General features: G+C 46.1%; 1 protein-coding gene across 5 annotated transcripts in view; it reads left to right on the forward strand.

Annotated features, from left to right (window-relative positions):
* HCFC1 (host cell factor C1) overlaps window positions 1-16,736 on the forward strand; it is a 432,893-nt gene that overhangs the window by 389,871 nt on the left and 26,286 nt on the right. For all 5 annotated transcript variants that reach the window (XM_033922407.1, XM_033922416.1, XM_033922394.1 and 2 more), the window contains 2 exons: window positions 7,059-7,196; window positions 7,313-7,498. In XM_033922407.1, the coding sequence (XP_033778298.1) occupies window positions 7,059-7,196; window positions 7,313-7,498 (324 nt within the window). The remainder of the gene's footprint in view (window positions 1-7,058; window positions 7,197-7,312; window positions 7,499-16,736) is intronic.

A 16,736-nucleotide genomic window follows, 5' to 3' on the forward strand; every position in this document is an offset into this window, starting at 1 on the left:
ATAAGATAATAATCAGGCGAACCTCTCAAATTACAGACCTGTAGCAAACCAGCCATTGATTTCAAAATTAGTGAATAAGCTAATCTGCCAGCTGATCTCATCCTTTTTGGAAGATTTTACTAAACTAGACCAAGTACAATCTGGATTTAGAAGACACCTTATCACCGAGACTGTCCTGGAAGCAGTACAAGACTCCATTTTGAAGCACAGGTCCTGCTGGGGTTTCTAAATATCTTGGCAGCATTTGACTTGGTCCATCACACACTGCTTGGAATACAATTTAGGGAAGCAGGCCTAGGATAAAGAGTCTTAACATGGATAGAATCTTTCATGTCCAACAGGATGACAAGAGTAGAGTGTAATGTGGCATGGGGGACAACAGCGACTGGAGGGAAATTAACAGAGGTCAGCTTTATACCCCCAGCTGTTCAAAATGTTCCTAAAACCTTGGGGGGGAATTAATTATAAACCTGGATTGGGAATGTTACATATATGATTTTTTTTTAATAATACTATGATTTTTTTAGGGTGGTCTTTATTTTATTTCATTTCTACTTTATTTGATTTGATTTTTATGCTAGGATTTTATTTTTGGTTTAATTTTTGTTCTTTCCTCCTTTCTATTTTATCTTTATTATATAAATGTTGCTTTCTCTTAAGCATTTTTAGTCTAGATTCTCTACTGTATTAATTTGTAAACCACATAGTACCGAAAGGCTTTTGCAGTATATAAATAAAAATTCGTTACGTTACGTTACTTATATATGCGGATGATGTCCATCTGATCATCCGTGTATCAAAATCTGAAGGAGAGGCCAAGCAGAAGATTAGGATAGGACTGAAAAAATCTTTGGATGGTTTCAGGCAAACAGACTGGTAGCAAACAAAGAGAAAACAGAACTACTGCTCATTAATAAATGGGGAGGACAGAATCTGAGTTATCAGCTAAGACTGAATGGCAATTTAGTGGGGGGTCATCCATGAATGAGAAACTTAGGCATGTAGTTGGACCCAAATTTTGATGTCTTTACAGGTCTAGCACATAATTAAAAATGCACATGGAAAATTGTATTGGATTAGATGTCTAAAACCCTATCTTTCATCTCGAGCAATGACAAATGTAGTAGTTTTTGATTATTGTAATGCTGTTTTGCTTCGTCTACCAAAGTACATGATCAGACAAATTCAAACACTGCAAAATGGCAGCAGCAAGATTCCCGCTTGGAAATCATGGTAGATGAGTACCACCCTGTTACTGAAAAAGCTGCACTGGCTCCCAGTTGAGAGCAAGATGAAATTTAAGATAGTTCTACTGACAGGATCTTTGCACCTATCTGAACCACACTGTTTACCAGATTACACAAACATGTACCACCATAGTCCCTACGCTTCAGTCAAGAGCTCTTGCTGGAAATGCCCTCCTTCAAGGACTTCTTCTGCTGGTGATGCCTCTTTCTATACAGCCCAATATCCTTCTGGCTACAGCCACCTCCTTGTCACACTTTTTCATCGCCTTCAGATCCACAGACACCATCACCCCAAGATCCCTCTCCCCATCCATGCATATCAGCCTCTCGCCTCATATGGTTCTCTCAGATTTCTACTCCCCAAGTTCATCATTATGTACTGCTTCGCATTGAATTTTAGCTGTCAAACAATAGATCATTCTTCTAAATTTTGCAGATTCTTTTTCACATTTTCCACCATCCCCCTTCCTGGGTATCCACTGTGTTACAAATCTTGGTATCGTATGCAAAAAGGCAAACCTTTCCTTCTAACCCTTCAGCGATGTCCTTTTACAATTGAAAGATTAAGATCTTGCTAGTCTTCCTGCTGAATTTGTAGTATTTTTATTTAATGCATGCCAATTTAAATGCTGATTCATCCTGATTCAGACTTTCCAAAGATATGGGCATTGTAAGTTACACCATACTGCTAGGAAACACTAGGTTTTGTGAGCCACCCTACAAGTTCCTCCACTTCTCTTCCTAACGAGTGTGAATGTAGAAGCTGCTGCCTTTCCTATCAAAATATTATAGTTCTTTGTACCTTTTGAATTATGTTTTGTATACTTCTGTGATCTGCTGGTTAGAAATGGCGGTACAGCAAATTTAAATAAACTATAAATTATAGTATGTTGGGCCTCACATGCCTGCGTTCACCAAGATATGGGTTTGAGAAAACTTCCCAACCCCAAGACACAGCCTGCAGTGTGTCCCATGTACTGTAATATGAAATTGGGACCACAAATTTAAGTACTCCTTCTCCAATGCCTTGTAATCTTTCCCCACCCCATCATCTTTAAGCAAACTATTGTTGGACCACCAAACTTCTATGGGACTCTCTCCTGATTGATAAATTATTCCAATCTTGCAAAAGGAGCCTCTTCCCAAATTCTTCCTATATTGATGATGAATATGCATATGAGAGATTTGCACAAAATGGAAGTAGTGCATGCAGATTTATCTCGTATGTAATCATCATAGATATACTAAAAAACTAACTGTTCTGTATCGCCTGGGAGACTGGTATAGTCCTTATGAATGGGTTATATACCTCACTGCTACCAGCAGGTGGAGACTGAGAACAAACTTGTATATCAGGATAGCTTCCCCTCTAGCAATCCAGTCTTCCTCAGCCTCCCATCATCGCTTCCTGCGCTTTGCGATCTTGGGGCAACACTATCAGTTCTGTGCACTTCAATGTGGTCTGGCCAAGGCTTCGTGGACGTTCACCAAGGTGATGGTGGTTGTCGCGACGGCGTTGCGAAAAAAGGGCATTCTAGTTCATCCCTATCTGGATAACTGGTTGATTCGTGCGAAGTCATTCCAAGAGAATATCTGGGTCACGTCTCAGGTGGTGATGTTTCTGCAGTCGCTGGAATGGGTAGTCAACCTTTCCAAGAGCCGGTTGTCTTCATCTCAGTGCCTGGAGTATCTAGGAGTGCTGTTCGACACCTCCTTGGGGTAGGTCTTCCTTCCGGAGTCCCGGGTAAGCAAATTGCAATCTCAGATTTGCCTGCTTATGACGTCCGGGTGTTCTCGGGCACAGAATTTCCTCCAAGTCTTGGGGTCTATGGCGGTTTCCCTCGATGTGGTGAGGTTCTCTCAAGCCCACATGTGTCCTCTTCAGTATGCTCTTCTTCGGAGGTGGTCGCCTCAGAGGCATAGCCTAGATCATCCTGTTCCACTTCTGAACTTGGCTCAGTGCAGTCTTCGTTGGTGGCTTCAGACCTCCTATCTTGTTCAAGATGCGAGTCTGGATCAGCCCCAGTGGACGGTGCTTCTCGCAGATGCCAGTCTTCTCGGTTGGGGAGCTCAGTGTCTAGGTCACTCAGCTCAGGATACCTGTTCCACAGAGGAGGCTTCTTGATTGATCAATGTCTTAGAGACCAGAGCCATCCGTCTGACGCTGTTAGCTTTCCAGTCCTTTCTGATGGGCAAGTCAGTCAGGGTTCTTTTGGACAATGCCACAGCAGTGGCCCATGTAAATCATCAGGGGGCACCAGGAGCACTTTGGTAGCACAGGAGGTGACTATGCTCATGATCTGGGCAGAGTCTCATCTTCAGGACATCTCAGCCTCCCACATAGTCTGAGTAGAGAATGTTCAGGTGGACTTCCTAAGTCATCACGTGCTAGATCCTGGAGAGTGGTGTCTAAGCCCCATGGCCTTTCAGTTGATAGTTAAGTCTTGGGGTCACAGAGAGGCCAAGGACCTGGATGCTCTGGTTCAACTATGGCCAACGGAGGGGCTGTTGTATGTGTTCCCTCGGTGGCCATTAGTGGATAGAGTTCTTCTCCACATAGTTCGACATCTCGGCCTTATGGTTCTGGTGGCTCCAGTGGTTGTTGAAAGGTCAGCGTTCGACTGCCATTCCTGATGTGATTCGCTTCTTTCGGGCGGCCAAATTGCTTAAGCCTCCCGTGTGACCCTCTCTGTTCCATCTTAGGATCTGAATCTGGTTCTGTGTTCTGGTGCGCCTGCCTTTTGAACCGTTGGGCAACTGCTCTTTGAAGGACCTTCCTCTTAAAGCGGTCTTCTTAGTGGCCATTACTTCTGCTAAACGTGTTTCTGAGCTGCAGGCTTTCTCTTGTAGCGCTCCCTTCCTGGAGTTTTCTAGGGAGCGGGTTGTGTTGAGGCCTGTTCCTTCCTTTCTGCCAAAGTAGTTTCTCCTTTTCATGTCAGTCAGTAGTCCTCTCAGTATTGGGTAGCCGGGAGGGCTCTTCCGAGCAGAGACAGTTGCGCAAGTTAGATGTCAGTCGGGTCCTTCACTCTTATGTGCAGAGGACCAGGAGATCAGGAAATCAGATCATCTCTTTGTCCTTCTAGCGGGTCCTCGTAAGGGGGATGGAGCTTCTAAGGCTACTATTGCGCGTTGGATCAAGGAGACTATTGCTTTCACTTATCTTCTGAAGAAAAAGCCTGTTCCAGAATTTCTCAAGGCTCATTCCGCTCGGGGTCAGGTAGCTTCTTGGGCTGAGTCTTCTCTAGTGCCTCCAGTGGATATTTGTACGGCTGCAGTTTGGTCTTCTCTGCATTCCTTTGTCAGAGACTACTGTGTGGATGTTCAAGCACGTCAGGATGTAGTATTCGGTGAACATGTTCTGGTGTCGGCCTTTCAGGGGTCCCACCCTTGATGGGTACTGCTTTGGTACGTCCCATTTGTAAGGATTATACCAGTCTACCAGGCGATACAGAAGGAAAAATTAAGTTCTTACCTGCTAATTTTCTTTCTGTTACCTGTAGACTGGTATAGTCCCTCACCCTATCTGACTTTGTGCTGTGATTGCGGATTTTTGTTTTGCTTGCATGCAGATTTTGTTTTTTCTACGGGATCTAGTATTTTTCTAGGGCCGGGGAGAATTAAGAACAGTGGCTATGGCTCAGCTGGCTTAGCTGGTGAGCTGTGGGGATATTTTCTTTACCAGGGTTAAGTTCTACACATGCTCCAACAGTTGGTTACAGATGTTTGTTTTTACACTCCTGTTCGGAGTATGTGTTACTGTTTTCAGTTGAAGTCTTTCCTAGGTTCTGCTTGGCTATTCAGCAGACTGGATTGCTAGAGGGGAAGCAATCCTGATATACAAGTTTGTTCTCAGTCTCCACCTGCTGGTAGCAGTGAGGTATATAACCATTCGTAAGGACCTATACCAGTCTACATGCTAACAGAAAGAAAATTAGCAGGTAAGAACCTAATTTCTCCTTCTTTACCAGGTGTCTTCACCATAGATGTATCCAAACTGGATTGAGGGAGCACATGTAGAGGGATGACTTTTAGTCTGCTCGAGAAACTTGTCAGATCAATTTCCTTGACTTAAGGCTTTGTGGAATGTTGTAACAATAGTCCATCCTCTGGAGTCTTTAAGGTTTAGAATCCAACTGTAGCCCCTAGAGGACCAATATTCTTAATTTCCAGACTATCCGGGTGGGGGTGGGGGGAGGTGAATACTAAAAAGGCTTATGGCCACTGGAAAAAAAAAGGTTAGGGTGTTTGCCCATTGATGGTACTTTTCATATATATTTTTGTTCCCTTTTTTGTTGAAGACAATATGTAACTAGCGAGTCCTGTTTGGGAGGACTTGATAAACTTCTTTTTCTTTAGCATCCCTCCAGACCAGCACAGAAACAAATGGGTTTACGCTCCTTTGCCAGCAGGTGGAGATTATTGACGTTTGGCTACAGTACAAGTGGGCTGTGCAGTCCCTATTACACTCAGGTGCAGATTCTCAAAACTTTAACGCCATCGCTAAACTGTTTTCTGGCTGTTTAGCCTGCAAGCATTTTAGTGGCGGATTATTAAAACGGATTATCTCTGTCTTTAGCGACATGTCTAGCAGTCTCCAACACTGACATGCAAATGGGCTCTTCAACACTGAAATAAGCACTCCGGTGAATTCCTAAAATTGCCGAGCCATTTTCTAAAAACAACATCAGCTTTTGACAATAAAAAGAAGCGACTGGTCTAGGGGTGCCAGTACAGTGACTGTAGATGCCACCGCCCCAGGCGCCTCCCATTGGAGGGGCCTTAGGTGATAGGGCCAATAAGGATGCACTGGGAAGGGGAAGGCCTGCTGTTTTGAAGAGGTGGACCTGCTGGCTGGAAGGAGTAGGCAATGGCATCCCTCCTGCCAGCCTTCGTTTTAATGTAGAGTTATTGGACTATCTGGGTTCCTAGATGGACTTTCAAAAACCCAGCAGTTTTCTCCGAGTTTTGGAAAGGCCCAAGCTTCAGCCGCGTCTGAAGGGCCTTCATCAAGCATACGCGGATGATGTCACATGGCTGGAGATCTTCCAAATGCAACCTGGAGGTCAGAAAAAAAGATATGTGGTTTTTGAGGAGCAGGGCTGGTATGGCTGGGAGCAGAACGGGGCGGGGCCATGCTGTATCCATCTTTAAATCTGGTAACCTTATCTTAAAGGTTGGGCTGGGCACCCCTCTTGCCCTTCAATTTAAATGTGCAGGGGTTTCTCGGGGGGGGGGGCAAGGGACGCCGGCGGCAGAACGGGAGATATCGATTGGCCCGGGAGTGGGGGGAGGAGTCAGGGGTTTGCTTTTTGTTTTTTAATTTACAGGGGGGAGAGTATGAGCTGTCAAGCCTTACTTTCGTATCCATGCCTGAGCCAATCAGCACTCAAGCACTGACCGGAAAGTAAGGCTACGACGGCTCAGACCTGCTGGAAAATTTTGCCCACAATTGGAGTACAAGGTTACAGAATCACCCTGCAATGATAAAGGATCAACTGAAGTGCTCGTTTAAATATTAATGAGCCTATTTTACTACCATTTTAATATTAATGACCTCATTGTTAGAGTCAGAATCTGCTAGGAAGCTCAGAAAAGACCATAGTGAGCCTTTCTGATAATCGGCTGGTAAAATACTGGCACGCTAAACCAGCTGGAACTTGTTTAGCAACCATTAAGGGCACAGTAAGTTTTGAGAATCTGGCCCTGAGTTTTATGGGTCATGTGAGTAAAGGGACATCTTAATCTTTGTGACCATATGTAAGATGTTAGTCTTTCTAAACTCACTGTACCTCCTTCCTCTTCATCCCTTAGAAACAGGACCCCCCTCCACAGCCGTTGAAGGTGCCAGTGAAGAAGGAGAACCAGTGGTTTGATGTGGGTATAATGAAAGGCAACAATATGGTGGTGACGCACTACTTTCTGCCCTCAGAGGATTCTGCCCAAACAGATGTAAGTGCTGGAAAGCTCAAGTGCTAAAAAAAAATAAATGCCTTAGTTGCTTTCTGCCAATCCCATTGTTCTAAGTTGCTGCCTTAATAGCTCATCTCCTTTCTACCTCTCCTCAGGATGACTCTGGGACTGTCCCTGACTATAGTCAGCTGAAGAAGCTGGAGCTGCAACCAGGCACTGCCTACAAATTCCGTGTGGCAGGGATCAATGCTTGTGGCCGAGGGCCCTTCAGTGAAATTTCGGCCTTCAAAACTTGCCTGCCAGGTTTCCCAGGAGCTCCTTGTGCCATCAAAATTAGCAAAGTGAGAACCATTTCCTCTTCGTTGTCTTTAGCACTGCATAAAATAGATTGCTTGTATGCTAAAATTTGTGCAATGTGTTAATGTATTTTTTGAGGGGGAGATTGGGGAGAAGTAACAGTCATGAGAAAGATGCCTGCATTCTGTTTTCTTGTGGGAAATGGAAACTTTCCTTCACATCTTTCCAGCCAAGTCCAGATATGTGGGTATATGGCAGTGGTCTCAAACTCTTTGCAGGGCCACATTTTGGATTTGTATGTACTTGGAAGGCCAAAAAAAAATAGTCAATGTCTTATTAAAGAAATGACAATTTTGCATGAGATAAAACTCTTTATAAGAACATAAGAATTGCCGCTGCTGGGTCAGACCAGTGGTCTATCGTGCCCAGCAGTCTGCCCCCAAATCAAAGACCAGTGCTCTAAAAGAGTCCAGCCTCACCTGCGTACGTTCGAGTTTAGCAGGAACTTGTCCAACCCTAGAGGGTGTTTTCCCTATAACAGACTCTGGAAGAGCGTTCCAGTTTTCTACCACTTTCTGGGTGAAAAAGAACTTCCTTACGTTTGTACGGAATCTATCCCCTTTCAACTTTAGAGAGTGCCTTCTCATTCTCCCTACCTTGGAGAGGTTGAACAATCTGTCTTTATCTGCTAAGTCTATTCCCTTCAGTATTTTGAATGTTTCGATCATGTCCCCTCTTTTCAAGGGAGAAGAGGCCCAGTTTCTCCAATCTCTCACTGTACAGCATCTCCTCCAGCCCCTTAACCATTTTAGTCGCTCTTCTCTGGACCCTTTTGAGTAGTACCGTGTCCTTCTTCATGTATGGTGACCAGTGCTGGACGCAGTACTCCAGGTGAGGGCGCACCATGGCCCGGTAAAGCAGCATGATAATCTTCTCCGATCTATTTGTGATCCCCTTCTTTATCATTCTTAGTATTCTGTTCGCCCTTTTTGCCACCACCGCACATTGCGTGGATGGCTTCATCGACTTGTCAATCAGAACTCCCAAGTCCCTTTCCTGGGAGGTCTCTCCAAGTACCGCCCTGACATCCTGTATTCTTGCATGAGATTTTTGTTACCGACATGCATCACTTTACACTTACCCACCTTGAACCTCATTTGCCTTGTTGATGCCCATTTCTCGAGCTTGATTATGTCACTTTGCAGATCTTTGCAATTCCCCTGTGTCTTCACTATTCTGAATAACTTTGTATCATCCACAAATTTAATCACCTCACTCATTGTACCAATGTCCAAATCGTTTATAAAGATGTTGAAGAGCATTGGTCCAAGCACCGAACCCTGCGGCACTCCACTGGTGATGCTCTTCCAGTCCTAGAATTGTCCATTTACCCCCACTCTCTGTTTCCTATGCACCAGCCAGTTTTTAATCCACGTGAGTATTTCACCCTCGATTCCATGCCTTGCAATTTTCTGAAATAGTCGTTCATGTGGAACCTTGTCGAACACCTTCTGAAAATCCAGATATACAATGTCGACTGGGTCACCCTTGTCTATCTGCCTGTTTACTCCCTCAAAGAAGTGTAGCAAGTTCATCAAACAAGATTTGCTTGTGCTGAAACCGTGCTGGCTGGTCCTCATAAGACCGTGCCCGTCAAGGTGATCAATGATGCGGTCCTTTATCAGCGCCTCTACCATCTTTCCTGGTACCAAGGTCAGACTCAACAGTCTGTAGTTTGGCCGAGATTCTCGGAGATCATCAAGAATCTCGGCGAGACGGAGAATTAGAAGGCCTTGAGCATGCGTAGATGCATGCTCAAAGCCGGCAGAGGCAGGAAGATCTTCTAGCGGCACCGGCACGTCCTGTGGGCTGCGTGCCGGTGCCAGACCGGGGGGGGGGGTAAGTTCAAGTTGTTCGAGTGGGGGGTGCCGGTTCGTGTGGAGGGGGGTGCCGGTTTGCATGAGGGGACCTTTGCGAGTGGGGGGGGGAGCAACGCCACTGGCCTCGGTGGGGGGGGGAAACATTTTCAAAGTGAGTTTCCATTATTTGCTATGGGGAAACTTGCTTTGATATATGAGTATTTTGGTTTACGAGCATGCTTCTGGAACAAATTATGCTCATAAACCAATGTTCCACTGTACTTTATTTCTCTGAGGGCAAGTAGGCATAATAATCTCGTATGTGGGTGATACCATCATGGAACCTGATACAGACACTGCCAAGTGCATTGTCACTTTAAATCTTTAGGTAGTACCCATATTGCACATGTGCCAGTGCCTTCCTGCCTGACTGGCTCGCAGGACCATAAGTTCTTAGTTTTATGTAGAGCCGAGAAGCTGTCTTTCGGTTTCTCCTCAGCATGTCAAACTTTGCTATCTTTTTGTTCTTTCCTGGTTTTATATTATTTTTCTTCATAATTCTTCATTTTTCAGTCTTGCCACTTTGAGATATTTTTCACCCTAGAGAGCATCGACGGTTTTCATTATACAGTGGTGCCTCGCATAACGGACGCCTCGCACAGCGAACGCTGCGCACAACGAACTTTATGTCTTGATCCGTACAACGAACTTCGTTTCACACAACGAAGTCGCCCGAGCTGCATCCTTCCGCGCAGGCACTGCGCTTAACTGCCCTCTCTCCGCCTGGTTCCCTCTTGCCCCCCCGACTCCCCGACACGATCGGGGCAAGAGGGAGCTCAAGCCCTCTTGCCCCCCCCCGACTCCCCGACACGATCGGGGCAAGAGGGAGCTCAAGCCCTCTTGCCCCCCCGACTCCCCGACACGATCGGGGCAAGAGGGAGCTCAAGCCCTCTTGCCCCCCCGACTCCCCGACACGATCGGGGCAAAAGGGAGCTCAAGCCCTCTTGCCCCCCCGACTCCCCGACACGATCGGGGCAAAAGGGAGCTCAAGCCCTCTTGCCCCCCCCGACTCCCCGACACGATCGGGGCAAAAGGGAGCCCAAGCCCTCTTGCCCCGCCGATTCCCCAACTCCCCGACAATATCGGGCCAGGAGGGAGCCCAAGTCCTCCTGGCCACGGCGACCCCCTAACCCCACCCTGCACTACATTACGGGCAGGAGGGATCCCAGGCCCTCCTGCCCTCGACGCAAACTCCCCCTCCCCCCAACGACCGCCCGCCCCCCCAAGAACCTCCGACCGCCCCCCCAGCCGACCCGCGATCCCCCTGGCCGACCCCCACGACACCCCCAACCCCCTTCCCCGTACCTTTCTGTAGTTGGCCGGACAGACGGGAGCCAAACCCGCCTGTCCGGCAGGCAGCCATCGACGGAATGAGGCCGGATTGGCCCATCCGTCCCAAAGCTCCGCCTACTGGTGGGGCCTAAGGCGCCTGGGCCAATCAGAATAGGCCCGGGAGCCTTAGGTCCCTCCTGGGGGCGGGCCTGAGGCACTGGGCCCAACCTGACCATGTGCCTCAGGCCCTGCCCCCAGGAGGGACCTAAGGCTCCCGGGCCTATTCTGATTGGCCCAGGCGCCTTAGGCCCCACCAGTAGGCGGAGCTTTGGGACGGATGGGCCAATCCGGCCTCATTCCGTCGATGGCTGCCTGCCGGACAGGCGGGTTTGGCTCCCGTCTGTCCGGCCAACTACAGAAAGGTACGGGTAAGGGGGTTGGGGGTGTCGTGGGGGTCGGCCAGGGGGGTCGCGGGTCGGCTGGGGGGGCGGTCGGAGGTTCTTGGGGGGGGGGCGGTCGTTGGGGGGGGGGGGGGTTTGCGTCGAGGGCAGGAGGGCCTGGGATCCCTCCTGCCCGTAATGTAGTGCAGGGTGGGGTTAGGGGGTCGCCGTGGCCAGGAGGACTTGGGCTCCCTCCTGGCCCGATATTGTCGGGGAGTTGGGGAATCGGCGGGGCAAGAGGGCTTGGGCTCCCTTTTGCCCCGATCATGTCGGGGAGTCGGGGGGGCAAGAGGGCTTGAGCTCCCTTTTGCCCCGATCGTGTCGGGGAGTCGGGGGGGCAAGAGGGCTTGAGCTCCCTCTTGCCCCGATCGTGTCGGGGGGGCAAGAGGGCTTGAGCTCCCTCTTGCCGCGATCGTGTCGGGGAGTCGGGGGGGGCAAGAGGGCTTGAGCTCCCTCTTGCCCCGATCGTGTCGGGGAGTCGGGGGGGGCAAGAGGGCTTGAGCTCCCTCTTGCCCCGATCGTGTCGGGGGTGCCAGGGACCACACGGAGTCACCCACCGTACCACCCGATTCGGGTAAGCGCAGGTATCGGTGGGTGGCTTATTTGCGGGGGGGTGCCTTATTTTACATTTTTTTCTAAAAAGGGGGGGCTGTCTTATTTGATGGCCCTGCCTTATCATCGGGGAAACACGGTAAAAAAAAAAAAAAAAATGAACAGTTAAGTCCCAGTTTTTGCCGCTGAGACTCTGCCCTCTCACTGTAAAATTAGACTCTACTTAGTCTGTCTTTAAATTTAAAAAATGTGTGTTGTTTTAAAAAACAATTATGTTTTTAGATGTATCTAAATAAAAATAATAACCAAAAATTTATCTTTTTTTATGTCATCTTAGCATATTTTATGCTACAGAACGAATTATTTTTTTTAACATGTATTGTTATGGGAAAACGCGTTTCACACAACGAACGTTTCACATAACAAACTTGCTCCTGGAACGGATTAAGTTCGTTGTGTGAGGCACCACTGTACTTTTCAGCCTTTTGACTTTGTGTCAGCCAATTTTCCCTCCATGTCAGAGGGTGCTGAGAGGCTTCAAGAAATGTATTCAATGTAACCGGACCATTTCAGATTCAGACCCCCATAATTACTATATTCAATGTCTAGGTCCCCTCACCATTGGACATTCTCTATGACTTGTGTCTGCATATGCAAAAAAGGACACTTAAAGCCTGACAACTTCAGTGTGAAAGACTTCTTAATTTGGCATCAAGCATGACAGGAGATTCGGGACCTGACACACAGCCTGCATTGACACCGGCATTGGTATCAACACCACATGCACCAATGCCACATAGAGTGTGTCGAGCATCGGGTTCTATTCAAAGGCAAGACTTAATGACGTCTTCCTCAAGGCCTCACCCATCAGGAGAGGTAGCACATAAGAAAGCTAAGAAGCATAAACATTTTTTCCCTTCAAGGCAAGGCACAGTATCATCCCAGGCATCCACCACCTCGATACATAGTAAGTATCAACACACCATGCATTGGTCTCCATCATTGCTGATCATGTCTCCTCTGAGGCATGCCTCAACATCAAGATCTCCCACACCCAGACAACAAGCACCGCAGACTGCTTCCACACCAGCATCTCTTCCAGTGCAGATGCTAACTCTTCAAGAGGAGATCTGTACTATTCTCAAATCAGAGCTTTCGGGGCTACTGCACATGAATCTACAAAGGACTTTAAAGGCATCCATGCCTGCCTCAGCACAGCCCAAGGATACATCGAGGCTTCAATCCGAGGATGAGATCATGTACCTCTGCTCAACATCGAGCATCAAGGTTGGCACATGCCCATTCACCACATGTGTCGTCATCGGCAGAGGAATTAGCTCAAGGGTAAGAAGATCAACCTTGATGCACAGTCAGAGGCTTCAATCGAGGATGAGATCATGTACCTCTGCTCAACATCGAGCATCAAGGTTGGCACAAGCCCATTCACCACATATGTCGTCATCGGCAGAGGAGTTAGCTCAAGGGTAAGAAGATCAACCTTGATGCCCAGTCAGCACTCCTCTAAAAACATACACCCAGATTCACCTAGGAGGAAGTATTTTAAGGAGTCTGATGGTGATCTTCCAAATTTGTCAGCAGAAGAATCCTATGGCATACCTTCTGATCCTTCTCCACCTCAAAGGCGTAAAGTCTCCAGCAGAGAGCATATCCTTTACTGATTTTATAAGGATGTTATAAGGCAAATGGATCAAAACTCTTTCCATTAAAATGGAGACAAAGGAAGAATCTCATTCAGAGCTTTTTGACTAAGAATCACCACCGCCTGAGTATAGCGTGGCACCTTTTATGTAGTCATGAAAGATACCCTATTTAAGAAATGAGAGATCCCTCTATTAGTCTAGCTAGTTTCTAAACAAAAAAAAATTGACACAATACAAGTGTCTAGGGTTGTGGAAACAACTTCAACATGACTCTAGTTGTGGAATCTGCTCTAAAATGCTGACGTAGTTCAAGGTCTTATGCTTCTGCCCCTCCAACGAGACTCTTGGTAAAAGCATTTTTCAATCATCCATGCTCATAAATAGAATTATGCACTACCAGTTCTATTCCATTTATTTAAAATCCTTGATTAAACAACTTTCAGAGGACAAGTAATTTCTCCCTCAGGACAAACTTAAAGAATTCCAATGGTTATCCAAGAACTTGTTTGCTACAAGAAAGTTCCTAGCTACAGACACTTTTGACGCATTCGATGTTTCTTCTAGAACATCAGCAGTGAAAATTGCTATGCACCATGTATCTTGGCTTAGAGTTTCATATCTGGATACTTCAGTCCAGGAGCACTTTACAGACGTTCTTTGTAAGGGGAATGATCTATTTGAAAACAAGATTGAAGAAGTGGCTGATAAAATTATAAAAAACAGACACCATGTCAACTTTGTTTAAGCCTCAAACTAGAGAATGACATGGTGAGATTTGTCCCTGTTCCCACAGGAACTCAATTTCCCCATCCCGCCCCCATGAGTTTTTGTCACTGTTACTGTTCCTGCAAGCTCTGCCTTAATCGCACAAGCCTCAAACTCTTATGATTTTAAAGTGTTTGAGGCTTGTGCAGATGAGGACAGAGCTTTCAGGAATAGGGCAGGGACAGGAAAACGAGTTCCTATGGGAATGGGGAAAAATTTGTCCCCGTGTCATTCTTTACCTAAAATCTCTCTTCACTTCACGGGATCGGTGCAAAAGGGTTAGATCTTCTGCAAATTAGACATCAGGAGAGTCTTGCTCCACATTTTGGAGAAGACTAATGACTTTCGACTGTTCATCTCTTTGTCTTGACTATTTCTTCCTTCTTGGCCAGGTGGGCCACTTTTAAATCTTCGATTGCCCGTTGGATTCATATGGCCATTTCTGTGATTTACCTCGCCTGCGGTAGGCAGCTGCCAGTTTCTCTTACAGTCCACTCGACTAAGACGTGTTGCTGCCTTGTGGGCAGAGTCTCGAGTAATTCAACCAGCTACTTAGTCCTCTCTTCATACCTTTACCCGGTTTTACCGAGTGGATATGACTGCTTGCTCTGATGCCGTTCTCGGGACCTTGGTGTTGTGGGCAGGCTCTTCTGACCCTCCCTAGATACTGCCTAGATACTTCCATTGCTTTGTTACATCACCTAGAGTATGGAATCCAGAAGGGACAAAACAGAATGAAAAATTAATTTTTTTACCTTTAATAATCTTCTTTCTGTTAGTCCCTGTAAGATTCCATACGACCCGCCCTCTCTGTGCAAGCTCCGTTATGTTGAAATCGCCTGCTTTTCTTTCTGCCTCGGTTATTCTCCTTACAGGCCTCAGGATATTCCAGCAAATCGACAGATCCTGGGAGCAGTTTGCTTTTCTGTGAGTATGCATCTTGCTGATGGCTGTTTCATGTGGGTGCTCATTGCACACAGTAGGTTAGTTCTACATTGCTCCTCAATGTCTTTTCTGTGTTGCATTTTGCCTGTTTATTACTTGTTTTTATATTTTGTAGAGCTTATCTTAACAGAAATTGTTTGTTGCTGGGGAAGTTCCCCCCTTATTTGTCATGGATTAGTTCCAGTATGGTTGCTTGGCTTTGGAACTGAACTGTAGGGGGCTCTAACTCACTCTCTAAGGTAGGAGGAGCACACGATCAGAAAAGTGAAAGGAGAAAAAAAATAGCAACCACAAATTTAAAGGTGCTTAAAATTATCTTGGAGCTGATCGCAGCTGTCCGTATCTTGCAAAAAGAAGGGTGCCTTAACGGAATGCCCTAAAGAGACCCCTGTTTCGTGTTCTTCCTCAGGGTCATGTTCAGAAGCTCCACCTACTGCCATCTGAACCACCAACTCCAATGGGTGTGACAGAGGAGCTAGTGTAAAAAGATTGTTAAATAACCAGGAAGCTTCCCTGGTTGCGCCCTCTCCAATGTACGGCGTAATGACGTCACAGGGGTGGCGTTATGCCATGCTGCAGATGACATCATAAATTAAACAGCCTATAGTAAAATATCTTCATCGCTTGTTGTTCCCTGCTATTAACAAAAAACTGTGGATACAGATATTCTGGAAATTATTAAATTAAAAAAGTACAGTGATAAAAAATACAGTGCTAAAAATCCAACCGGACACTACACAGTCCGTGTTTCGGCAAACATGCCTTCCTCAGGGGTCCAATGGTTTTCAAACTCACATATAAAGAATTGGACTGAAAATAGTCTATTGTTTTTAAACATGTGAGCAAAGAACACTGCAGGCAAGCTGAAGTAGCGGTTTTTTTTGCTACTTCAGCTTGCCTGCGGTGTTCTTTGCTCACATGTTTAAAGACAATAGACTGTTTTCAGTCCAATTCTTTATATGTGAGTTTGCAAACCATTGGACCCCTGAGGAAGGCGTGTTTGCCGAAACACGGACCATGTAGGGTCCAGTTGGATTTTTAGCACTGTATTTTTTATCATTGTACTTTTTATTTTTTATTTTTTTTAAATTTGTTTATTGAAAATTTTTCAGAAAACAATACAAAATCTCAGAGGAATAATAAATACAAAGCCAAAAATCCACATGAAACATATCCTCCCAAATCCCCGCCCCCAAACTCCAAAGAACATAAAATAAAAAGTTGTACCGTAACTCTTCAGTACAATGCATAAAATCACAGCCATCAAAACCAAACCCCCCGTCCCACCCCACCCCAGGGTCAAAAGAATACCTAATAGCAGTACAAAAGGTTTACAAATAACAAATATATGGCTAACCATTGGTCATGAGGGACTTTCACACCACCTAATATAGGGATCCCACACCTTAAAAAAGGGAGTAAGACAAGTCTGAGTCAAAGCAGTCAATTTAGACATACAAAAAATAAAGTCTACTTTTCGCAATAGGTGAGTCTGACCTGGGGGAAAAGACTGTTTCCAATGAGCTGCCAATAAAAGTCTAGCAGCAGTAAAAATAAAACAAGCTAATTTATGGGCTTTAGCAATCAATGGAACCAAGGGGAGATGTAAGAGAGCACTACCCATAGATCGAGTAAGTGTGTTGTGTAAGATATCAGACAATAATTCAAAAACCATATCCCAATATGGTACAACCCTCGGGCAGACCCACCAAATGTGAAGAAAGGTAC

Source organism: Geotrypetes seraphini, chromosome 1 (assembly GCF_902459505.1).
Source record: "Geotrypetes seraphini chromosome 1, aGeoSer1.1, whole genome shotgun sequence".
In the NCBI taxonomy this organism is placed as follows: domain Eukaryota; kingdom Metazoa; phylum Chordata; class Amphibia; order Gymnophiona; family Dermophiidae; genus Geotrypetes; species Geotrypetes seraphini.